The sequence below is a fragment of the Miniopterus schreibersii genome (assembly GCF_964146895.1).
Source record: "Miniopterus schreibersii genome assembly, chromosome: 1".
Classification (NCBI taxonomy): Eukaryota; Metazoa; Chordata; class Mammalia; order Chiroptera; family Miniopteridae; genus Miniopterus; species Miniopterus schreibersii.
Window position 1 is genome coordinate 136,815,186 of NC_138101.1, and position 27,265 is coordinate 136,842,450.

The 27,265-nt window shown below is 37.0% G+C and overlaps 1 protein-coding gene across 1 annotated transcript in view; it reads left to right on the forward strand.

Annotated features, from left to right (window-relative positions):
* The first annotated feature begins 227 nt into the window (after positions 1–227).
* Positions 228–27,265, forward strand: part of KATNBL1 (katanin regulatory subunit B1 like 1) — a 33,084-nt gene continuing 6,046 nt past the window's right edge. Inside the window, exons 1-4 of the mRNA XM_081132778.1 lie at positions 228–386; positions 20,294–20,424; positions 21,298–21,338; positions 23,905–24,184. Of these exons, the coding sequence (XP_080988904.1) occupies positions 20,308–20,424; positions 21,298–21,338; positions 23,905–24,184 (438 nt within the window). The 5' untranslated portion in view covers positions 228–386; positions 20,294–20,307. The remainder of the gene's footprint in view (positions 387–20,293; positions 20,425–21,297; positions 21,339–23,904; positions 24,185–27,265) is intronic.

Here is a 27,265-nt window from a genome sequence, read left to right on the forward strand (position 1 = left end):
GGTGCAACACTTAAGGGACGGTCGCCCCCACTAGGTTGTCATTAGCGCGGGGTCATTTTTTGACTTTTGTCATCCTCAGTTCCTTAGGGCGCATTCCTTACGGCGTAGCAGGAAGACTGTTGTGCGTACCTGTGGCCACCAGGGGGCACTGCGGCCACAGGGCCTCTTTCCCCCTCCCTCCTGCGCGGCCCGAGATGGGCGGAGCCAGCGTTGGGCGGAGCCTGAGAGACGCCCAAGGGGGCGCAATCCCGGCGGGCCCCGCGCGCGGCCGCTTTTGAATGGCCCTGAGTGGGGCTCGGCTCGGGAGCCCGGGGACTCCGTAGGTTTCGGGCGCAGCTCGTCAGCGCCGGGGCTGGACTGAGGCGCCGCGGTACCATGAGGCGCCGGTAAGTGACGCCGGGCCTGTGCGAGCCCCGCGCCCGCAGCCCTCTTGCCGGGACCGGACGTGTCCTCGGGCCTGGCCGCGCCCTGGGCCCACCTGCAGGCCCCGCGGGGGCCTCGGCTCGGCCGGCGGCGGGGCTGCCCGGGTCGGGGGCGGTGCGAGCCCGCGGCCCCCGGGGCGGCCCCTCTGCCCGGCCGCGGCTGGGAAGGTCGGGGCTGCGGCGCCGGGGGCGCGAGGGGGCGCGAGGGGTCCGGGCCCGGAGAGGCGCGGACGGAACCTGCTGTCACTTATCGTCGGGTGGAGCCGACATCTGCGGCCCGCGGAGGGGGAAGCACGGAGCGCGCGGCGGGCTGGCGGGGGACGGGCTTTCCCGACGGCCGCCCGGGCCGGCCGCGGCGTTTCCTTATTTTCTGACGGCTTCTTGGTGCCCTGACAGATGAGCTTTTGTTTAGCTGGACAAAAACTTGACATAACTGCATAAGCATTGCTGATTACAACTTTAAAAACCTCATTGTGTACCCTGAAAAGTTGTTCAGTAACTACCGAGGCTTTTACTTCGCTCTTAAATTGGCTTAAATATGGAGATAACAAAGAGTTGATTTGTTTTCTCGTGGCTTGTAAAGTTCCGTGAAAACAGAGTTGTCTATGTCAGTTTCTTTGCAGAAAACAGAGTTGTCTATGTCAGTTTCTTTGCAGATTAATAAAAAACCAAACACCTGTAACAGAGATTCTGTAATTACCAGTTTAGCACCAGCAAAAATTCTGAGAAACTAGTCCACGTAATAGCTTAAACTTGTAAATAGCTTATCCTGCTTTTCTGTAAAACCAGCTCCAGGTTTGAATCAGAACTGTAGACATTGGCGCTTTTTACTTGGCTAATAACTAAAAGTGTAATTAATAGTAACAGTGGTTACTATTTATTTTGGCTTTCTATAGGCAAGCACTGTTTTGAGAGCTTTGCTTTGGGACAGATACTATTATCCCCGTTTGACAAGGAGGAAACCGAGGCACAAAGAAGTTAAGTAACCTGTACAAGGTTACACAGCTAATAATAGTTGGGACCCAAGCCGGCTGGCTTCAAGCTTCTAACTCTCTAGGCTACGCTATTGCCTTCTCTGTGGCTTTTTTCCAGTTCACAAAGTGCTTTCATTTCGTTTACCTCTTTCAACCTGGGATGTAATAGACATATGTGTAAGGTGTGTTTGTGTACACGTATATTCACACACTATAAAATCAACTTGTCTGCTCTTGTTGACCATACTTAAGTGTTGTGTACTGAGCAAAAAAAAAAAAAAAAAAAAAGCCATTGGGTATTTTAAGATACGTGGAGTTCATAAAGTTCATGTTTGTGTTGTAGTTAATAGTTTTAATTCCTTTGTTTCATTTCCTGAAAGTGTAGAGAACAGTTGAAAACCTACGTGTTCCCAAAAATTTTAAAGAGGGGAAAAAAAACGCAAAACCTAAGTGTTTCTGAAAATATGCCGTTGTATGTTAATGTTTCATTCTGAAAAATTATTGATGAACAGCAGAGCATTTAAATTCATTCATCAGTTATCAAGCGTTTGATTGCTTCTGTGCCCAGCACAGTTGTTAGCCCAGTGGCTATACGACAGAAATGTGTCTGAGCAAAAAGCCTGAGGGAGGTTAGTCTAGTTTGGGATATGAGATTAACAACAAACAAATATATATGTGTATTATGATACTCTTTATTGGTGTAGTGGACGTATACTGAACTGAACTAATTAGTAAAGCTTCTGCAGAGAACTGACAATTGAAGGATGGATATAAGCCATTGAATAGAAAAGTACGAATGGGAATTTTAGTGAGGAAACTCTGTTCAAAGACTTGGAATTGAGAATGAAAGTTATTTTTCTAGGAACAGTAAGTAAGTCTGGTCTATTTGGAAAGTTCCTGTTGAGAAAAAGAAGATGTGGGCAAGACTATGAGGAATGTTGTGTAAGACATATGTCAAAGAAGTTTAGGCTTGAGGTATATATATATGGATATGAGCAGAAATGATTTTGGAAGTTTTAAAACTTTTCAATGTATGGTTCTCAATGGGGACAATCCCCTCCCCCCACCCCAGACATTTGGCAGTGTCACAGGATGGGGCAATGGGAGGTGCTACTGACATCCAGTGGATAGAGGCCAGGAGTGCTACTAAACATCCTACAATAGGATCGCCCCTTCATAAGAAGTGATTACCCCGAGCGTCAGTGGTCCTGAGATTGAGAAACGCTGTTCTAAGTTGGTTGTTTTTATGGCCAGCTCTGCTTCCATGTGTTGTAGATAAGTATGAACAAGGAATTTTAGGAGCATGTGTATGAGCAGTATTAAGTTGGGTAGGCACTGGCTCTGAGACCTCAAGAGGAAAGAAGACTGTTGTTGTTCAAGTCCTGGGGAAGGGAGAGACTGGAGGAAATAGGATGATAATGGACAAATAGTGGTAAAATGAGAGTTTTTTAAATAACATTTTTTCTAAGTGTGAAAATAATGCATGTTTATGGTAGGAAATGCAGAGAAAGTGTGAAAAAACAAAACACAGTTATAAACTCCCCCCAAAAGAAAGAACAACTGTTAATACTTTCATGTAGCGTGGTTCCTTTCAGATCTTGTTTTATGCTGATAAATATTTTCCTTTTTATAAAACTAGGATTATACATTTTTCTCCCTATGGCGGTTGAGTGTTTTGTTTTGTTTTGTTTTGTTTTGTTTTGTTTTGTTTTGACTCAGCATAGCATGAATTTTTCTCATGTTTCATTTTTTGAAAAATGTTCTTTTTCACTGTCAGTCTTTGTTTTTTGTATGTATCCTTTTGAAATTGGGAATTTTGCTTTGTATTCACAGGAGACATTTTGGAAGGAAGAAATTTAGAATATGGTGACTGATTAACTATAAAAAACAGTGGGGGTAAAAGTCTACGGTATCTCCAAAGTTTTAAATCTGGGAAGCTAAAAGAATGGTGGAGCTACTGAAATAAATTGGCACTCTCGTAATAGTTTTCATTTTAGGTATGTAAACTGACATTCACAGAGACTCATAATGACATTTTAATGAGGACCCTTGATGCCTATCACCTCACATCCTTTCTAAAACTCCTATAATTAATCTCCCTTTGATTTTCTTTTTTTCCTTTTTTTTAGTTTTTATTTTTTGTACTAAGCTTATTTTTCAGTTCTTTCTTAGCAAGTCTTCCCTTTTCCCCGTCTTGGAAAGGTTTTTAGAAATGTATTTTCGATTAGAATCCTAAATAAGGCTCAAGTTTGTTTGTGTTGAATTTTACTTTGGGAGAGGTTAGAGGACTAGTTTAGGATTTTAAAATGTATAGATTGCTACAGTTTATAATCAAGAGGTGAGTATAACTGTTTGAGGGGAGGAGGAATTATCTTTAAAAATGCTTGCCCAGTGATGGGATGCCTCATAACATCACACCAGTAAATATTACATTGCTATTTTATCAGTCACTACACTTGTTCATCTATGTCAGTTAATTTGGTGCTCTCTGGAAAATGTATTTAGGAAAGTAAATTTAAAAAGACACCTTAAACCTAATAAATATTGTACTTTTACTGGAAGCATGCACTTTTCAAAGTGAATAGGATATAATTTCATTGTTGGATTAAAATTCTGTTTTCTACTTTGTGCTCATCTCCAAGTATCTTCTAATAGCTAATATCCATTAACTTTGGGGAAATTTTATATTTTCTTTTTTGTTCTTGTAACACAATGAGAGAAATGGGGGAGAGAATGAATAGTAAGGTTTCTGTTTTCAATATATTAACTTCAGGAGTGGATGACTGTTAGTCATGTGGAGATGACTTGTGGACATTTGGAGAAATGAGTCCAGAGTTTGGGGGAAACATTGAGATGAGCTGTTATGTGTTTTTTGTGTGTTTGTCTTTTAATGAATATGTTAGTTTGATTACATTTAAGTCTTGGACCTGGGAGTCATTATACCTCCTTAAGGTAGTGTTTGACTCCTCTGCTGGAGAAGAGACTATTCCTTAAGAGAAGGGGGCATTTCCAGACTTCAGTATGTGTTCTGATTTCAGCCCAGGAGATAAAGTGGTAGCAAACCGCTGTAACTGATAGGGATGTGCAGTTATCTTCAATTTAAGAATTGGAGTATGAAGAAGATTAAGAACTTTGTTATAAAAGGACTCTAGCATCCTCTTTTGTTAATTTCTTTAATTCTCAAAGGGCAGTCTACCCTTATTTCAAGGTCTTAGGGTATACTTCACATACTGACCAGGTACTGCAAAAATTAAGCACAAGTGTTAATAGATTGTTAATAGATTAGTCCCAAATCGTGAAGATAGAATGTTAAAATTAGTTTATATTAACTGTCTTTTTGAGAGTTGTATATCTTATTGGTTTATCCTTTCATATATAGTCTCTCTGTCTCGAAAGCATCAGAAATACCTTTAGTAACCAAACAAGGAGTCAAAAAGGATCCTTAAGGTGACATTGTTTTGTATGTGTATCTATATATATATTTCCACTTATGAGTTTAAGAAAACAATTAGAAAGGGTTAGAGTATTTTTCTTCCCTGTGAATATTTCCAGAAAAATACTGGAATGGTCTAACAGGGAGAGTAAGGGGTATTTACCAAAACATGCTAATAACATAATCATCTACTTGGCTTAAGAAACTCCAAGTCTTCCCAAAGATTCAGATGTTTATGTAGCCATTTAAGAAGAAATGTATAGTATACTATTAATACATTTTACTTTCATTGAAATGTAATACTTGCATTTAAATTCGAAATTTAAAAAGTCCAAAAGGACTTTTATCTCATCCCCCAGTCACACATGTTCTCTCTAGAAGTGACATTTTCCCCCAGTTTCTTGAGTATCCTTCCAAAGATATTCAGTGAATATACAAGCAATTGCCCGTGTACACATTTTGTTTTTACCTAAGTGGTAGCATACTGTTCTCCTGTTTCCCCCACCCCCTACCAGTATAAGGCATAAAGTCACTGCAGTAATTAAGTCTGTTGGTCCAAAGTACTGATAAAGGTGTTGATAAACAACCACCTAGCTCTCAGAATTTAGCTAACTTTGTTTTCCTATTATTAATCTCAGTTCCTTAATGTAGTATGCTGAGTGGCCTAGTTATCAAAACTGAGGAAGAGGTGGTGGGAATGGTAATTCCCCATTAGCATCAATTGTGTAATTTCTATTTCAGGTGACTTGGTTATAAGAAAGTTAGAATTCAGTTTGGCCTAATTGATTGTAATGATGTGTCATCATGTCGTACCCACTGAGTCTCCAGAAATCTGTATTTTCATGCTTGACTTGCCTTCCTGAATTTGACATCATTTCGCAGGCCAGTCTCCCATGGGAAACTGAATTAAGAGAACGTGGTGTGATGAGTATCATTCTGCCAATAAAAACAGTCAGGGTTTATTTTAGACACTAGGGGTTTGAGTTGTTCTGGACATCGAATTGATCAGATTAAGGGGACCTAGTTTTATAATTTGAATATTTAATGATTATCAAGTTCCAATAACTTGGTAAATTCATTTCCTCAATAGGAATAAATGTAGCATGTGTAGGAGACATCCAGGTAACCTGACGGGACACCCTTTCCGTGGACAGTGCATGAATAAGCACTGCCTGGGTTTGTTTCTGCTTCTCTTTTCCTTCTCAGTGTTGTCCACCCCCTTCCCCCAGTCCATGCCCTATCTGACACATTCTTTCAAAATGTTAATTTAAAGTTAGATTAGAACCTAGCACAAAACTAAACAAGTTAACAGAATGTATCATTATTCTAGCAGTGTAATAATGTCTCTTATAGCTTATAAAAAGCACAATTAACAACCATTCCCTTTGTCACTTTTAGAGTACAAGTGTTCGCTGCCTTTGTAACTCCCCTCCCCACCCCTTGCTCAAATATACCTGAGAAAGAGATGTCACACTTAGGGAATCATGTAATCTTTTGAGTCTGGCTTTCACATTAAAGGGTTTTTTTGTTTGTTTTGAGTTTTTATAATAAGTTATCTCTACAATGGGTCGCATGATTGTTTAACCCAGCATTTGTTTGAACACTCTTATAATAGTTACGGAAATTAATTTTAAACATTGATTAAAATAAAGTGAAACACTGAGAATCACTTGGCAGTCCTGCTCTACTACAAGCTGTTACTCTTGTAAAATGATTCTTTATAAATATCTTTACTTTAAACCACTCTTCTACTTCATAGTTGAACTCAGAGAGCAATTTTTCTTCCTCAGCTCTTTAGATAAGTCATCAGGGATATCGTCATGCTTAACATATTGTATTATAATTGCTTGTTTTTTTTTCTTTCATTGTAAACCTTGTGGTGATGATGAGAATTTTATAACAGGAAAGGGAAGTTTAAGAGTATGAGCAGAAATGAGGCAGGAAACTACAAGTCGCTATGATATAGTTATATATAATATACCAAGAATTCTTCTACCTTCAAGTGATTCATGTCACTGCATTTTATAATTTTACAATTATTTTGTGTTTCTTTATATAAGAATTTGTGTGTTTTGAGGCTTAAGAAACTATATCCTATTAATGTATTGTTTTCTTATGTTAAAAAAGAAACTTAATTCTTTTATTTATTTAAAATGTAAGTTTTTTACTGTAGAAAGTTAAAACAGAAAAATAAATGATTCAACTGTAATAACACTTTTTAGAAAGAACTTTTATGCTTTGTTCACCCCGCACCCCATTCTACATATATACTTACAGAAGAAACACAATAAATTTAGGAACTGGTAGTAAAATTTGCTGACATCACAAATCATGTTTTTTACACCAAAGGCACTTGCTTCATTAGTGATATTTATGTATAACTTAATAATACCTAACATTTACAGAGTGATTAACCCAGACATTGTGGTAAGTAGATTATTTTATTTCTCAAAACACTACTCTGAAAATAGGAACTTAAGTAACTTGCCTAAGATCACATAACTAGTAAATGGTTAAAGCAGGACTCAAACCTAGGAGGTCTGACTTTAGGACTTGTTTCCCATTACAACATACTGCTTAGTCCTTTCAGTTTAATCATGTAAGAAAAGTACAATTTCATGGTAAATCTTTCAACAGAAAACTAAAATATGATATTGTTTATTGTCTGTCAAATTTTTGAAGTTAAAAATTGATAATATAAAATCTTCTGTTATTAAGGGTGTTGATAGTGGTCATTCTCTGTTTCTGTTGGCAGAAGTCCTGATGTGGAGGGCAACTGTCCGTCTCTGCCACATTTTCCAAGCTTATGTTGTTACCAATATAGTAAATAAACAATTTAAAACAGGAGTTTAAAAGCATTTTCTTTATAAAAACTAATTGGAATGCCTTGGATAGACTGGATAAAGGCAAGTGACACAAAAACTTCCTATCAAATTTGGTGTAGGTTAGAAAGCTAAAGATAGCCTGGCCGGGCTTGGCTCAGCGGTTCAGCATCTACCTGGGATCCCATGAGATCGAGGTTCGATTCCTGGTCAGGGCACGTTGTCTGGGTTGCGGGCTCAATCCCCAGTCGGGGGTGTGCAGGAGGCAGCTGATCAATGACTCTCTCATCAATGATGTTTCTGTCTCTCTCTCTCTCCCTCCCCCTTCCTCTCTCTGAAATCAATAAAGATATTTTTTTAAAAAAGAAAGCTAAAGATAAATGAAGTAAAACTATAACCATTTAGGATTTTGCACTGATAATGCTTTGTGAGTACCATTAAGTTCTTGAGCCACTGTAAAGAAACCCAAAGTAGAAATAGATGATGCATGTGCATGATTTTTAGATTTTAAATGAAAATGTATTCACTAGAGTGGCTAAAATTAAAATATTAATAACACCAATGATAAGACTGTGGAGCAACTGAACTTTCATATGTTGCTAATGAGAATGTAAAATGATACAATCACATGGGAAAACAGCTTAAGTTATACATTTAAAATTGGTGAGCTCTATGTTGTTTATACCTTAATAAACCTGAATTTTAAAAATAAAAAAAGGACATCACAAGAAATCATTGACAATGGCTAATAATATATATTTTTTAAATATATCTTTATTGATTTCAGAGAGAGGAAGGGAGAGGGAGAGAGAGAGTTGAAACATCAGTGATGAGAGAGTCATCATTGATTGGCTGCCTCTTGCATGTCCCTGACCAGGAATGGAACTGCGATCTTCTGGATCCTAGGTCAACGCTTAACCACTGAGCCACTCCCGGCCAGGCCTAATAATAATTCTTTACACTCATACACTGTTGATGGGAATGCACAGTGATATGACAACTTTTAAAAGTTTGTAAATTTTCACCTGGCCGGAGTGGCTCAGTTGGCTGAGTCCATCCTGTGCACCAAAAAGTTTGCTGGATCGAGTCCTCGTCAGGGCACATACCTGGGTTGTGGGTTTGATCCCTGTTCAGGACATGTACAGAAGGCAACTGATTGATGTTTCTCTCTCTCTCCCTCCCTCTCTCCCCCCCCCCCCAAGCATGTCCTCAGGTGAGGATTTTTAAAAAAAAGTTTGTCAATTTTCTTAAAAAGTTAAACATACACGTACTATATGGCCCAGCCATTCCACTCCTAGGTATTTACCCAAGAGAAATTAAATTTGTTCATGCGAAGATTTGTACATAACTATTCATAGCAGCTTTATTGGTAATTGCCCAAACTGGAAACAATCCAAATGTCTATCAGCAGGTGAATGGATAAACAAATTGTGGTATATCCACACAATAGGATAGTGTTCTGCAACAAAAAGGAGTGGACTGTTGATACATGTAACAGCATGGATGATCCTTAAAATAATTATGTTGAGTGAAGGAAACTATTACTCCCCCCCAAAAAGAGAGTATATACTACATGATTCTGTTAATATAAAATTTTAGAAAATGCAAACTATTCTATAGAGACAGAAAGTAGATCAAATGGTTGGTGAGGATTTAAAAGGGGCATAGGAAATTTTTGGAGATGATAGGTGGGTTCACTACCTTGATTATGGTAATGGTTTAATGAGTGTATATGTAAGTATGCTTTAAATGTGTACAGTTTATTATATACAGTTTAACTTTAAAGTTGTAAACAACTCCTTAATCACATAGCCAGCCAGTATTTAAACTTCCCTGATTCTTACACTTTTTAACAGTTTTTAAAAAACTAACCACATTAAAGCTTTCACAAAAAGAAAAAGGGGAAAAGGTAGGGACTCCTGAACTCACTGTACCTTTTACGACAGCATGAATGGACCTGGAGAATATTTATGCTAAGTGAAATAAGTGGAATCTAATGAGCAAAATAAACTAACAAACAAAATAGAAACAGACTCATAGATATAGAGAATAGACTGACAGCTGTCAGAGGGGAGGGGAGTTGGGTGACTGGGTGAAAAAGGTGAAGGAATTAAGAAAAATCAGCAACTCAGACAAAGACCATAGTATGATGATTGCCAGAGGGAAAGGGGGGTTGGGGAGGTAGAAGAGGTTGAAGTGTGGATACATGATGACAGAAAGATACTTTACTTTGGATGGTGAACACACAATAGAATCTGTAGATGATGTACACCTGAAACCTATATAATTTTATGAACCAGTGTCACTCCAATAAATTCAATAAAAATAAATAAAAAATAAAAAAATTATTGCCAGCAGTATTTTTTATTCTTTTGGAGGCAGGGTAAAAGCAAACATTTTATAGATGAGGAAGATGAGGCTCAGCTGTTTCCAAGGTCACAAAGCTAGTTAAGTAGGAAAGGTGGAAATTTGAACATGGGTCTGTTTGACCTAATCTTTTAGCTACACCAGCCGTTAAGGTTGGATGAGTCTTTAAGTTTTCACCCAGGTAGTGAGTTGTGAAACCTACTGCATAGTGAGCAGAAAGCTTTCCAGAGAGCTGGGAGAGGCATAGGGAGCATAAAGGTTAAGCTTTAAATGTCCACTGGCCTCCAAGTGAGAGGACTCACCCCACTTCATTGCACACAGAGGGCATGAGGGCATCTACCATCCTCAGGGCCACACTGAGCCCCATGATTGAGCAGAACAAAGAGAAAGCCAGAAGGGCTGCCTTAATAATCACCAGTCAAAACGTAAATATTCCAGACGCTTTGAGGAAAGTTTCTGGAACTTTCAGTACTGAAAGGTAGACCAATTTCCTGGAGAAAAGAAGAATGGAGCCATGTTCTGTCAAGTGAGTGGCTGAGTGTCCAAGGAGTCTGGTGAAAAGCCATGAATGACATGTGCTCTGCACTTGTTTTTTAAAGTCAGGTTATTGATATACATTTACATGAGTCTTGACATACATACAGTTTTGTGATCCCTACCACAGTCAAGATATAGAACGTGTTTCTCACCACAGAAAGTTGCCGCTCATCCCTTTGTAGTCAACTCCTACCTTCCCTCCAGACTCTGGCAATGATTGATATTTTTCTTTCCCTATAATTTTGCCTTTTCTAGAATGTCATAAAAATGAAGTTGTATAGTATTTAGCCTTTTGAGTCTGGCTTCTCTCATTCAGAATAGTGCGTTTGAGACTTATTCTCATATTGTCTGTGTATTAGTAATTCATTTCTCTTTACTGCTGAGTAATTGATAATTTTTATAGAAAAAATATTTTAAAATCAATGTAGGAAAGTAAACATTTTAAATGAGCTGTGATGACCAGACATCTCAATTTGCTTGGAACAAACCTAGTTTATGCCTATTGACCCAGCATAATTTTTAATATTCTCTCCTTTCACTCTCAAATGTGTCCTGGTTTGGATGATAGATTATACAGTTGCTATAAACTGACAAGATATAATTATAGTTTACTTGCTCTACAGTGTTGTCAAATTTGCCTTCCAAAATGCCAGAATTATATATATTTATATTTTATATAAATATTATGAGTGATAATAGCAATAATAACTTACATGTACTCTTTTTTTTTTTAAATCTGCATCTGAGGATATTTTTTTTCCATTGCTTTTCAGAGAGAGTGGAAGGGAGGTGAGAGAGAGAAAGAGAGAGAGAGAAAAACATTGATGTGAGAGAGAGACATTGATTGGTGGCCACCCATGTTTGCCCCGACTGGGGCTAGGGATTGAGCCTGCAATCGAGGTTCATGACCTTGGTCAGAATCCAGTCCAGGACCCTTCAGTCTGCAGGCTGACACCAAACCAGCTAGGGCTATAATCTCATTTTGATCTTTATAACCATATTTCCATTTTGCATTTAAAATAACAGATTCAGGATAGAATAAAGGACCTGCCAAAAGTAATGAGCTAGAAAATGTTAAAACCTGTATTATCTATCTACACATTTACCCTTAATCTCTCATCTTAGTTGAGAGGCAGGCAGTCTAGTATATTGGTGGAGAGTAGAGGCGATGGTGACAGAATGCCTGGGTTCCAGTCCTGGTTCACCTTTCTTGCTGTTTGACCTTGGGCAAATTATGTAATCTTTCTGTGCCTCAGTTTCCTCACCTATAAAAGGGGCATAATATGATCATAATGTGATAATGCCAATGGTGAGCATATTGTAAGCTTTTGATAAAGGCTAACTATTATTTTTAATATTATGGATTAAAACCACTGCAATGGAATCACCCTCCCTCAACAAAAAACTTCCTGTCCTCTCCATATAAAAAAATAATAGGGGATGTTTTGTTCTTTTTCCCTTCTAATTAAACAAATTTATTAATTTCTAACTGTAAGGTACCTGATTATGAAGGTTTTCTACATTTAGATAAATAGTTTAGTCTTGGTGTAGTAAATCAATTCCACAAACTATGTTCCTTGGAACATCTGTTATCTTTCAAATTTTATGTATATCTGGCAGAATGAAAAAATAAGTAGAATGATGGCTAAATGTGGGACTCCCGAGTTAAATGAAAGTATGCAGCCTTCTCAGAGCCTTTTTAATGTATTAATTTTCAAGAAATAGTTTAGCCCTGGCTGGGTAGTTCAGTTGGTTGGAGCGTCATCCCAATATGTCAAGGTTGTGGATTCCATCCCTGGCCAGTGTACATACAAGAATCGACCAATGAATGCATAAATGAGTGGAACAACAAATTGATATTTCTCTCTCTCTAAAAAAAATAAAAGAAAGTTTAACGTGCAGCATATTCAAACTTATTTGAACAGATTAAAACATCTATTAAAATCTATCTAGATACTCTAAACATAATTTGGAAAATTAAGTAGGAAACTTGGAGATTTGAGGTTTTTGCCATGAACACTAAAGGCAGTGATTATAAAGGATGATTTCTAGGGACCAGGAACAGGATGGTGGCAGGAAAAATTGAATAGTTCTAACAGTACTTTAGGCTTGAAGTGATGAAACTGAAGATCTAACAGTGAAAAGGGGAAGGTCAGAATGGATCCAGGAAATATTCTGAAGGAAGAGTCAAGAAGACTTAGTGATTGGCTGGAAGGAAGGAGAGAGGAGTCAAATTATCTCTCAGGTTTCTAGTCTGAGAGAAATTTGATGCCAGTAAATTAAAATGTAGCTAGGAAGGGCAGCTAGTTGGTTTGACATTGGGAGAAACAGAAGAGGTTTGTTTTAGATGTGTTGACTTGGACCTAGCAATGGCAGGTCAGGAAGTGGAATACATAGAAGAGAGACTAGGTCTAGAGCAATGACTGAAGCCATGAAAGAATATTTTTCCAATTCCAGTTTAGAGAGAAAAGAGCTATTGAAGGTGAAGGAACCAAAAGGGAGTAAGGGAACAAGGAAAATCAAGATAGTGCTGTGTCATGTGAACAAAAACATGGAGGGGTGGAATTGAAGTGATAAAAATTCTAAATGGTGATGAAGAATGAGCAGTCTTTAGAGTTGGCTTGGCTGACCTTGATGAGCATCATCAGTGCTATAAAGGCTCCCTTACAGCTTCAAGTGACCTTGAAGATGCAATTTTTTCAGATGAGAGGGCAAAATAAAAGCAAGGTTGTAAAGGGTTAAAGAGAAAATGGAAACTAGAAAGCATTCATTGTAGAAATTTGGCAGGAAAGAGAAGAAGAGAAAGAGTATAGGAGTTGATAGAGGAAACCTGAGTACGTTTGAAAGCAGAAGGGAAGGAATCAGTTCAAAGGGAGAAATCGAAGATATAAAAGTGTATGTGGGAGCTAAGTCCTAGATGGGATGAGAAGGCAAGAATTGAGAAAATTGGATGGAGTAGCCCTAATTTTGGAAAAGTTAAAATAGATTCTTCCTATAAAATGGTACTCCTGTGTGTTGGCATTTACACCTTTTTCACTTTTTTACTATAAGGGAATTAAATAATTAAGCTTCTTTTTATAAGATAATGACCTTATTACATTAAAATATTTATTTCTTCAGATTATGAAAATAATTCATGTTCATTGTAGAAAATAGAGAAACCTGTAAGTGAAGGAAAAAATCACCTGTAACTCCACCAGCAATAAATAACTTCTGTTAATGTCTTGATAGAGCCTTTTTGAATGGATTGATTTTATATGTATATTTTAAAACCAGGATTATACTATATATTCCATTTTCTGTCCTGCTTTTTAAGCTACTGTTATTTTGGAACCTTCTTCCCCTTTGCGTAGTACTTTGTAAAAACTGATCCCATTTGGATCAACCTTGGCATTCTCAGTTCTCTTTTTATCTCCTTGTTTTTTAACCTAATCCAAATTCCATCATTAAATATAAGTGCTACAATGACCAAAGCAGTTATTGAGAATATAGTAGCTGAATTTAGGAGGAAGGAATCAGTATCCCCAGGCTTTAAAAATTGTCCCAGAATATCTTATTTTTACCTTCTGTTCCTCTCCCCTTCACTGAAAGTCTTGAAGAAAAAAAGTCCATATTCATCCTTTCCTTTCATTTTTTGTGTGGCAGCTGCCTCATAGAGAAACCAATGATTTGTCTTTAAGCCCTGTAAATTCCCTGTGGGGCCTTAGAAGAGAGAAAAAAAGGTTATCCTTATAGAGGGAGGCATGGATGGGAGGTAGTTCATAGATTATGTTCATCTGTCCCTCCTTCGACATCTCAGAAAAATAGTACTCTTATTTGGCTATTCAGAAATGAAAGTGTTGACTCTAGTTGGGAATTAATTGGATTCAATTAATGAAAACAAAGATGTGGTAGAATGACATGGACACTAACTAACTGGCTTGAAGTGAGGAGACTGGAAATCTGACAGTGGAAAAGGGAAGGTCAGAATGGATCCAGGAAATACTCTGAAGGAAGATTCAAGAAGACTTAGTGATTGGTTGGAAGGAGAGAGGAGTCAAATTAACTCCCAGGTTTACTTGATCTCTCTGAGCTAAAAAAAGAAAGAAAAAAATAGGCTGAAGCTTTAAATTCTAAAACCCCTTTATGTGTTTTATTATTATAAGATAGTGGTTATAAATTTTCAACCTCAAGATCTTGGTAAGAATACCATATAAATACCCCTTGTAATAGTTTGAGTGACTCTGGTGGTGGTGATTGGAGGAGAACCACTGATACCAGAAATATTAATTATTATAATTCTTTGTACACAACCATGCTTTCTTTGTTTTTCAAGAAGAGGAATGAAATTGCCTAGTGAAATTGCAGGCTTAAATACAATATAAGTAATTGATATACTATAGTATATTAATGTAAAAAGAAAGCTTAACTTAATTTGATCTTGAGCTGTAAGTAACAAGTTATTAGAGACAGAAGTCCAGGCATGTTTCATTCCTGTATGATGAGCTTTTCTCACTGGGAGGAGGTAGGGAGTAGCTGAACACTTAGAGCTATTTAATCTCTTGATTTGGCAGCCATTGTAGTAAATTATCTGAATACATCCCTTTTCATCTTTCTGGTATAAGATGACTACTATATAAAGGCAATTTCTCCCTCCTGCTCCTTCGGCATGCCACTGTTTTTTCTACCTTCTCAAAAAAATACCCATAGCAATTACTGTATTGTCTTTGTTTAAGAAAATACACACTATATATCCGTGTTCAGAATAGATAAAGTTAGTATTTTGGTCTCTTCTTAATATCTCCTACCCTTGCTTTATCTCTCAAAGCCTTGTTTCCTTTTATTTTTTCATTAAAAGATTATTCTTTCTATTTTCTATAATTAGTGTTTTCAACCACTCTTTTTAAAATATATTTTTATTGATTTCAGAGAAGGGGAGAGGGAGAGAGAGATAGAAACATCAATGATGAGAGTCATTGATTGGCTGCCTCCTGCACAGCCCCTGCTGGGGATGGCGCCCTCAACCCAGGCATGTGCCCTGACCTGGAATCGAACCTCGATCTCCTGGATCCTAGGTCGATGCTCAACCGCTGAGCCATGTCGACCAGGCTTCAACCACTCTTGATCCTATTTCTGATTATTCTCTTTTTGTATATTATCAAATGGCACTTTGGAAATACCTAAGAGCCTCAACAATTGCTTTAAACTATTTGAGTAGCACTGTCAAATGCTCTTGGGGAAAGAATAATCCTATATTATTGCCCAAGAAAGTTACTGACTACCAAATTTATAAGGCATAAAGCAAAATAGAATTTATAGTGTAAAAATCCTTTGTAAAGAGACTTGATCATTAAAATTTTCACCTTTTTGAACTTTATTGAAATATAACTTACCATAAAATTCACCTTAAGTATATATACAGTTTACTGATTATATACAAAATTATGCAATCACCAGCCCAATCAAATTTTAGAATACACCCCCCCAAAGAAACTGTGTGCATTTCCAGTTACTCCCACTCCTACCCCAGCCCTAGGCAACCATTGCTCTACTTCTGTCTCTCTAGATTTTACCTTTGTGGGCATTTCATATAAATGGAATCATATATTATGTGATCTTTTGTTTTTGGCTCTTTTCACTTAGCATGGTGTTCATACTTATTATAGCATGTATCAGTACTTCATTCCTTTTTGATACTGAGTAGTATTCTAAATTGATGTAACTCATTTGTTTATCCATTTACTAGTTGATAGACATTTGAGTCTATCATGTTTTTGGCTATTCTGAATAATTTTGTTATAAACATTTGCTTACAAGTCTTCTGTGGACATAAACTTTCATTTCACATAAATAAGTATGTAGGAGTAGAATTGCTGGATGGTATGGTAAATCTGTATTTAACATTTTAACAAACTGGCAAACTGTTTTCCAGAGCTACTGTACCATTTTTTATTCCCACAGTAATGTGTGAGGGTTCTAGTTTCTCCACATCTTTCCCAACACTTTTCATTGTCTGTTGTTTTTATTATAGCCGGTCTAGTGGTTGTGAAGTAGTATCTCATTGTGGTTTTGACTTGCATTTTTCTGGTGATGTAAAGTCCTTCATTCTTTAAAAAAATGCAACATTGAATGTTCTTTAAAAGAACCTTTTTTTAAAAAAAAATATATCTTTATTGATTTCAGAGAGAGGAAAGGAGAGGGAGAGAGAGAGATAGAAACATCAATGAGGAGAGAGCCATTGATCGAGCCCGCAACCCGGGCATGTGCCCTGACCGGGACTCGAACCCCAATCGCCTGGATCCTAGGTCGACGCTCAACCACAGAGCCATGCCCGGCCGGGCTAAAAAAAAACTTTTAACCTATGAAGAAATGAATATTTTTCCATATAAAAGGGAGACAGACTATCAATAAATGTTATCTTCTAAAGGAAAAATATTCAAATTCTATAGACTTTAAAAATTGTGTGTGTGTGTAATAAACAGGGTTAGTCTATGGATAAAGGATTCTGGTAGTTTGTACTAAAAAAGGTTGAACTAAAGACAGGTGAAAGCTGTTTCAACTAATTATCATTTTTACATAGTATAAAATGGAATTGTTACTAATTCATTCAACATGTATATATAGAGCACTTTGTATGTGTCGGACGGTGTTCTAGGTCCAGGGAATATAAGAGTGAACACAAGCAAGGTTCTACCTTTCATGGAGCTTATATTCTAGTAGAGAAGACATGATAAACAGAAAGACATATATATCTAGTAGTGGCAAGTATTATCAAGAAAAATAGGGTAGGGTAGGGTAGGGTAAGGAGATAGGGGAGTGAAGGTAGGTGCTATTTTAGAGTGTGGGTCAGGGAAAGCCACTAAGGAAGAAACCATAAGACTATATGAGGGGAAAGCGTTCCTCAGATACAGAGGACAGCAAATACACAGAGCCTTGAGATGAGATATTTTATCATTCATCCTCCACTGATCAGGCAAAGTTTGGCCTGAAATAAACATGAAACATCTTTGGTACATTAGAGCAAATGACTTCTTAAAACCTAATACATTTATAAAATGGAAATTATAATTTCTGCATCAGAAATTATAATGTAAAGGAGATACTGAATATAAAGCATCTATAGTTCTGTGTTAAGTGATAAAATGGTGGTAGCTAGTATTTTATTGGAAATTATTGTTATTGTCACCCATTTTAAGCTTTCAAAATTAGTTTTCCAACAGATATTCTTTAGTAGTCTTTGTTTTTGTATCTTTTAAAATTTATAAAATCTTAAATCAGATACTAATGCTTTAGGAATGTCATAATCTTAGTGAAATAGGACCATTGCCTCACCTTTAGACTATTATGCTTTTGATTATCATTCTATATTTATTTATTTTAAAAATATGAATGACATTAGAGACCTCTTTCTCTAATTATTTTTATTTCTCAAGGTTCTTTTGTGAAAAAGGTAACTTCATGTTTATTGATGAGTTGGATTCCAAAAAGTTGACTTTTTATAGATTGTGTAATAATCAGATTATACCTTTTGACAGAAACAAGGGTCTACTCTGATAGTAATTAATTTCCAGGGGTATTAGTCGGTTTGTTTTTTGTCTCACTTGTGTTTTGGATCCAGCTTGTTCTTATCTCTTAAGGATTTTTTTAAGTCAGGTTTATTGAGTTATAATATACATCTAATAAAAATTCACCCATTATATTGCATAGTTCTGACAGTTGGGTAACTACCACCATAATCAAGAAACAGTTCTTTGTGGACTTTGACCATCACTGATGTCAATATTTTTAGATATGTATGGATGTATGTATGTGTGTGTTTCCCTCTGGGATTGATCTTCTGCACTCTTTTCTGAAGTGTATAAGCCTGGCTGCAAGCGTCTGTGAGGCAAGTGGTAGAAAAAAGGTTAGACGTCTCAAGATTTAGTATGTAAACTTTCAGTTGATTCCCAACCCCCCTTTAGAATATGTTCCTTTCACCCTCATTTGTGACTGGTGTTTCCCATCCCAGAGACTTTGTTTTACATTTTCTACACTATAAAGCTCTAGTATTTTACTGGAATGGAGAAGGGTATATAGGGATCCATGTGTCTTAAATGGGTAATCAATCATTCTACTTGTTTTTAAGCCCTTTTTTTTTTTTTTTTTTAATATATCTTTATTGATTTCAGGGAGAGGAAGGGGTGGGGAGAGAGACAAATAGATCGAGCCCACAACCCGGGCATGTGCCCTGACCAGGAATCGAACCTCGATCGTCTGGATCCTAGGTCGACGCTCAACCCCTGAGCCACACCCGGCCAGGCTAAGCCCATTTTTATCCTCACTTCTTGAGATCCTCAGTTTTGCTGATTCCTGAACCTTTGGGGGATTCTGCTTTTCACCTTTCCTTGCTGCTGGTTTAAGATTTGGCTTTCTCAAATCTGCCACATCATTTATCACTTATACTTTACTGGTTCTAAAATGCTGCCATCATTTCCTCTTCTTTGTCCTTATGGGTTTTATGTCTTTAAATGGGGTCTCAGGGACCCCATTGTAATGGGGTCTCAGGGAAGGGTAGAAGTAATTGCATATGTTTAGTCTGCTATCTTTAAATGTCTCCCTTCCTTTAAAAAAGAAAAGAAAAAAAAGGCCCTAGCCAGTTTTGTTCAGTTGGTTGGAGTGTTGTCCTGAAAGGTTGTTGGTTCGATTGCCGTGGGCACATACCTAGGTTGCAGGTTCAATCCCCGGTATGGAAGGCAACCAATTGATGTTTTCTCTCACATCAGTGTTTCTCTCTCTCTCTCTCTCATCCCCTCTCTAAAATCTATAAGCATATCCCCGGGTGAGGATTGGAAAAAATAAAAAGCTTACCTGGTGGACACAAGACCCTTTATGATCTAGCTTCTGCCTATCTCTTCCAGCCTCATTTCTCACTCTGCTGCTATCTACCCCTAGCCTAAGCTCCGGGCACATGCATCTGCTTAAGATAATGCTAAACAAACCATGTTGCTTCATGCCTTTCAATTCTTCACATGCTGTTTGTCCTTTAAGACTCTCCTTAGTGAAGCTTTGCTCACTCACATGGGTGGCCCTCTGTCAGTGCTTATTGTATTGCTGTAGTTAGTTACTTTTTTAAAAGTCTCACCTGAGAGGTTTCTTAACCTGGGGGTACAGGTGGAAGGGCTGTTCATGGATCAGATATAATTGGAGGAATAGGAGAGTGTAGATTATTTTTTCAAAGGTAGAAGAAAGCTTTGGAGAGCTAGCTGCAAGAATGAAAGAAAAATGTAAGGATTTGGAATAAGCAAGTCAGATATATATAGTTTGACTTTGGTTCTTCTGGCTGCTTGTGGTGGTATATGTAATTTTGTTCTAAAACTTTAGGCTTCTGTAGAATTAGATGCCATAAATATTACTATTATACATATAGACCTCATTTCATGACCTGTAAATTTAAATTTAATATATGGCTAGTGATAATGGAAAATTGGGAGATTGACATTTTATGTTGACCCAAAATACATGCCATGTTATTGTTTACTGGTGGCAACTAAAAAGAATGAGAACAGAAAGAGCCTTAGTTTCCTGAAATGCCCTGTCTGTGCTTCCTCTGTATTTAAGGTTTTTAAAAATTTATAAATTAGAATGTGTTCCCTGCTTTACTCATAAGCCTTTTTTATATGGTGAGGAGCTGTTGTTGTAGTTTTATATGTGTATTAAGGAAATGATCAGGCTCTTTTGCTTTTTGTATTTTCCATTTATTATTTTTATTTTGTTGTCTAGGTATTTAAGAGATTATGGCATCTGAAACCCACAATGTTAAAAAACGGAACTTTTATAATAATATTGAGGATCATTCCATTGATCTTCCTAGAAAAAGGATCTCTAATTTTACTAATAAGAACATGAAGGAGGTAAGTCCATGGTTTCTAGGTAACAGGTAAGACAGTATCTTAATCTATTCAGGCTAAGAATACCATAACAGAATACCATAGACTGGGTGGCTTCAGACAACGGAAACTTATTTCTCACAGTTCTAGAGGCTGGGAAGCTCAAGATCAAGGTCCAGGCAGACTTGGTGTCTGGTGAGGGCCCACTTCCTGCTTCATAAATGGCTGTCTTCTCGCTATGTCTTAGCATGGTGGAAGGAGTGAGAGAGCTCTCTGGGGTCTCTTCTGTAAGAGCACTAATCTCATTCATGACCCAGTCACCTCCCCAAAGCCCTACCTCCTAATATCATCACTGGGGGTTAGGATTTCAACTTGAATTTGGGGGAGACAGTCTTTTGTTTCATCACAGGTAATTTAAACTGTTAGGTCTATGGATAGGTCTGGTTAAATTATTTAAAGAACAGAGGTACTAATTCTGCTTAACGTGCCATAATTAAGTAGAATTAATAAAATATTGAAAACTTTATATTCTGAAAGCTAAAAACTTTTTGTCCAGTATACTGGTTTGATAGGATATAATTCTAATACTTTAATATTAAAGAGGAATCATAGAGGTGCTTTTTGTTCACCATTGCAAGGCATATGAGCATTGATATAATTTCTTTTAAATCACATTAAAATTCAACTTATTAAGTACCCTTTAATATGTTACTAGTGGCATGGAAAATAGGAGATGTTGTTGTAACTAATGATTGAGATAGAGCATTAAAACTGAAAAAAACTTTAATCTGAAAAACTTAATTGTTGAATCACAGATTTGTTAATATCAATCATAAAGTTTATATAGCTTTATTAAAAAACTTAAATATGCTGCAACTATCTATTTTAATTTTTCAGGTTAAGAAATCTCCAAAACAGTTGGCTGCTTACATAAATAGGTAAGAACATCTTTAAAGTTTGTGGGAAACAGAAAATATTGAAAGCTGGGGTAAAAGTAGGGAAAAAATAACGATTTTATTATAATAATTAACTTATTATCAGACAGTTCCTTTGTGCTAGGCACTGTGCTAAACATACCAATATTATCTCTAGTCCTTACAACAGTCCTACTGCGTAGGTTTCATACTCCCTAACAATTGATGAGGAAAACTAAAGATCAGAGAAGTTAAGTGATTTGTTCAGGGTTATACACCCAGAAAGTGGTTAAAATGGCATTCATTCTCAGATCTGCCAAACCGCTGCCTCTCAAAATGTGATCAGAGGACCCTGGGGGTCCCTGAAGCACTTTCAAGGTTTTTGAGTTCACTATATTCATATTAATACCAAGACATTATTCACCGTTTTCATTTATATTCTCTTATAAGTGTACAGTAGAGTTTTCCAGAGGCTACATTTGATATATTAAGATTGAATGGAAAAGCAGATAATGAGAATACAGCTGTCTTTTCTTAAACCAGATATTAGAGATTTTGCAAAGAGGTAGAACAGTGCCATTCTTCTCACTATGTGTGTGTGTGTGTGTGTGTGTGTATATATATATATATATATACACACACACACACAGGATTTTATAAAATATTCTGTGTTAGCCCTGGCCCTCTGTGGCTCAGTTTGTTGTGCATCATCCTGAGCACCAAAAAGGTTGCTAGTTCAATTCCTGGTCAGGACACATGCCTGGGTTGTGAGTTCAATCCCCAGTGGGGGGATTGATGTTCCACTCTTAAATGGCTGTTTCTCCTTCTCCCTTCCTCTCTCTCTAAAAATCAATAAAAATATTTTTTTTAAATTCTGTGTTACTCTCTAATGAGGCTATTAGTTTTAGATGAGTTAACAGATTTTCTCAATTTTAGTTCCTAACATAATAAATATCAGTATTTCCCACATAAAAAAAAAATTATTTTGAGACCTCAAGAATTAAAAAAAATTTTAATTAAATTTATTGGGGTGAATTGGTTAATAAAATGATATAGATTTCAAATGTTCAATTCTAATACATCATCTGTATATTGCATTGTGTGCTCACCACCAAAGTCTAGTCTTTTTCCATCACCGTATAACCGACTCCCTCTACCCTTTACTACCCTCCCACCACTCTTTTTTCTGGTAACCACCACACTGTTATCTGTGTCTATGAGTTTTGTTTGTCTTGTTTGTTTGTTTGTTGCTTTCAGTTTTATATCCCACATATGAGGGAAGTCATATAGTTCTTAACTTTCTCTGTCTGACTTATTTCACTTATCATGATATTCTCAAGATCCATCCATGTTGTCAGAAATGGCAGTATTTCATCTTTTCTTATGGCTGAGTAGTATTCCTTTGTATATATGTACATCTTCTTTTTCCAGTCATCTGTCAAAGGACACTTCAGTTGTCTCTATATCTTCACCATCGTGAATATGCTACAGTGAACATGGGTGTACATATATCTTTTAGAATAAATCAAGTTTTTTGGGTGGACGCCCAGAAGAGGGGTTGCTGGGTCATATGGTAACTCTGTGCTTGTTCTTTTTTTTTTAATCTTCACCTGAGGATATTTTTTCCAGTGCTTTTCAGAGAGAGAGAGTAGAAGGGAGAGAGAAAGAGAGAGAAACATCAATGTAGAGTCATTGATTGGCTGCCTCCCACCCGGGGCCGGGGATTGAGTCTGCAACTGAGGTACGTGCCCTTGACCCAAATCGAACCCAGGACCCTTCAGTCCCAGGGCCGACACTTTAACCACTGAGCCAAACCAGCTAGGGCGGTAACTCTATTCTTAATTTTTGGGGGAACTTCCATACTGTTTTCCATAGTGGCTGTACCAGTTTCTATTCCCACTAGTAGTGAATGAGAGTTCCCTTTTCTCCACAACCTCTCCAACACTTATTACTTGTCTTGATAATAGCTATTCTAACAGGTGTGAGGTGGTATCTCATTGTAGTTTTGATTTGCATTTTCCTAATAGCTAGTGAAATTGAGCATCTTTTTATATATCTGTTAGCCATTTCTCTGTCTTCTTGGGAGAAGTGTGTTCAGAAGACCTCAAGAATTTTTAAGAGTACAAAGCATCCTGAGGCCAAAATATTTGAGAAACACTATACTAAACCTTGAAATGTGCTCTATTGTGGTTTCTTATTCAAATAAAATTAAATATACTTCAACCTAATGAAAATAAACTTTAAAATATTCAAATATGTATAATTATTTGTCACTTTGTTAGAAAAAGTTTAGGTGACTAGAAATTGTTATAATTTTCTTACTCCCAGAATGGCCTGTAATATTTTATTTTAAAAGCATCTAGTCATTATGCCACTTTTTATTTTCATTTGGTATAAAGTATCATCCTTTTCATTACTTTTTAGATGGTTTGTAATTTCCCACTTTGATCTAAAATTTAAGATTTTTAAAAATTCTGTTTACTTCTATTTTTACTGGATTGTAATCACACAGTGTGACCTATTAAATCTTTCTGTTTAAAAATTTTTAAAGGTTTTGATGTGTGTTGTTGTTATTTTTTCATTTTTACAGAACAGTTGGACAAGCTGTGAAAAACCCAGATAAACTACGTAAGGTGATCTTCCACAGAAAGAAAGTTCATTATCCTTTTCCAAATTCTTGTTCTAAAAAGAAACAGTCCCCTAGAAGTGGGGGCTGTGACATGGCAAATAAAGAAAATGAACTGGCTTGCGCAGGCCACCTGCCTGAAAAATTACACCATGATAGTCGAACATATTTGCTTAACTCCAGTGATTCTGGTTCTTCACAGACAGAAAATGCATCATCAAAATACAGTGGGTTTTTTTCTGAGGTAAGTTTATAAACTTAACTTTATTCTTGTTGTACTATTGGTTTTTTTCTCTGCCACATTCTTCTAGCAGAATAATTTGCCACCCATTGAATTCAGATTTATTTGAAACAGTTGTAACTCCCTGACACAATTTTCCTGATTAAACAAATTTGAATCAGTAGTTTATTCCATTTCTCTTAAGTTAGTGATATCTGAGGTAGATTGAAATGATTGATTAGCTGCTATAAATATCCAGAATGACAGGTTGGCCAGTGGAGATTTAAAGGAAAATAAAAGAAATCTTGCTTAAAAAGTGGACCACCATAGCCCGTCTGGGCGTGGCTCAGCGGCTGAGCGTTGACCTGGGATCCAGACGATCGGGGTTCGATTCTCCGTCAGGGCACATGCCCGGGTTGCAGGCTTGATCATAAAAAGTGGACCACCAGCCTGGCTGGGCATGGCTCAGCGGTTGAGCATTGACCTAGGATCCAGGAGATTGTGATTCAATTCCCGGTCAGGGCACGTGCCTGGGTTGTGGGCTCGATCCCCATTGGAGGCGTGCAGGAGGCAGGCGATCAGTGGCGACTCTGTCATCACTGATGTTTCTATCTCTCTCCCTCTCCCTTCTTCTCTCTGAAATCAATAAAGCTATATTTTTTAAAAATATAAAAATAAAAATAAAATGGTCATAAGCGATAAGCGTATAGTATAGGTGAATGAAGACGAGCGTCATTATTTAGAATAATAATTACAAGTAAATAAGATTAAATAAAAGTAGAAAATACAGTGTTATTAAACTAAAGCCATAATGAAGTGATGCAAAAAAAGATTCTTTTTGCTAGTGAAAATGTTCTCAAAAAATTAGATCCTGGAGTAATAGAAAGTTAGCAATGCTAGGAGAAGTGAAGGAAGTGTGTATAGTATATGTGAGAAAAGAGGGAGGAAGGAAGGAGAATTTGGCTTAATATTGAATTATCATGGAGCCCAGAGAACAGGATGGTAACTTAACCTTAGTTTTAAAGAGAATCACTGTCATACTAATTCATTCACAAATACTTATTGAAGGTTCCCTACTGTGTAATGCATTCTGCAGACTCTAAGGGGAGAGATTGGTGGGTGAAAAACAGACACTGCTCCTGCTTTCATGTAGTTACAGAAGTGAAGAGGCCAACACTAATCAGATAATCATAGAAACGACAAACTTTGAAGGAAAGTAACATGTAACTATATAACCCAGAAATCTGGCCTTGATTGGGATCCCAGCTGGTTCTTCAGTTGTCTTGAGAGAATAAACATTGAGTGCAAATGCTTTTTGAAAAAGTTGCAGTTGTGATTTGAATTAGTGCCATGGTATAAGACATTTTTTCAAGGCCCGCTTTTTACTTTGTTCTCTGATTTTTATTGCTTTTCACAAACCTTTCTTTTTCCTGGTTGACTAGTGCCTGCTCTAAAAACCTAAATCTAAAAGTGATACCATATTATTTTGTCAAAGTTAAAGTACACATAACCTTTGATCTAACTATTCCAGTCTAAAATTGACCTTACAGAAGTATCTGTACAAGTACACATATTTACATATATAAGAATGTTCATTGGTGCATAGCTTTAATAGGGAAAAGTCAGAATCAATCTAAATAAACATAAAGACAATATGTAGTTGTTTTCCAAAAATTAGGTTGATCTTTGTTTTAACATTAATAAATCTTCTTAAAATATAAGTGAAAAAGCAGGGTTTTCAAAAATATACATAATATTTTAATTTTATAAATAGCTGATTTGTCTTTGTCTAGAAAATAGTATGGAAAGATGCATACCAGTTTGTTAACTGTGGTTACCTCTAAGCAGTCTCATTAGATGTTTTTGTGGGCAGGTAGTTACTTTTAATTTTATGCAGTTCTGCATTATTTAAGCTTTTTTTATATTTAATTTTTTCTTTTTAATCCTCGCCTGAGGATATTTTTGCTTTCCAGAGACAGTGGGAGGGGGAGGGAGGGGGAGGGAGAGAGGGAGAGAGAGAGAGAGAGATGTGAGATGTGAGAGAGACACATTAATTGGTTGCCTCCTGCACACACCCCAACAGGGGCCCAGGATAGAGCCTGCAGTGGAGGTATGTGCCCTTGGCTGGAATCAAACCCGAAACCCTTCAGTCCTCAGGCAGACACTCTAACCGCTGAGCCAAACCGGCTGGACTTTTTATAACAGGAATATATTACTTTATTTTATAGGAAACACATATAAATGAGTCAGTTTAAATACTTGTCACAGAACTGAATTTTTATGGTTCCTTTTTTATGTGCTATTCAATAAATGACTTGCCTATATGTTTACCTTTTCCTTTAAGCCATATTATAAATTGAATCCTTTTATAGGTGAACTAGAAAGAATTTATTTCATAAATTATTGATATTTAAAAGAAAAATGGTAGCAAATAAGAAAAAGTACTGGTTAAAAAAAAATAGCTCCTAACTTTCTTTAGATCATTTGTTTACAATGTTCAACTGCAATACACACACACACACACACACACACACACACACACATATATATTTTAATATATCTTTATTGATTTTAGAGAGAGGAGGGGGGGGAGAGAGAGAGAGAGAGAAACATCAATGATGAGAGAGTTGTCATTGATCGGCTGCCTCCTGCATGCCCCCGACTGGGGATCAAGCCCACAACCTGGGGCATGTGCCCTGACCAGGAATCGAACCTTGATCTGCTGGATCCTAGGTCGATGCTCAACTGCCGAGCCACACCCGACTGGGCTATATATATATTTTTGGTGGGTCCGTAAATGGAGTTACCTTTGTATAATTTTTCTGTTTTTTAAAAATTTTTTATTGGATTTATTGGGATGACATTGGTTAATAAAATTATATAGGTTTCAGGTGTACAATTCTATAATACATCATCTGTACATTGTATTGTGTGTTCACCACCCAGAGTCGTCTCCTTCAGTCACCATTTATCCCCTCTACCCTCTTCTATCTGCCCCCACCCTCCTTTCCCTCTGGTAATCACCACCTTTGTATAATTTTAAAATATGTTTACCAGAATAATTTAATTGAAAAGATGATTTCCTATCATATTTCCGTGTGCTTT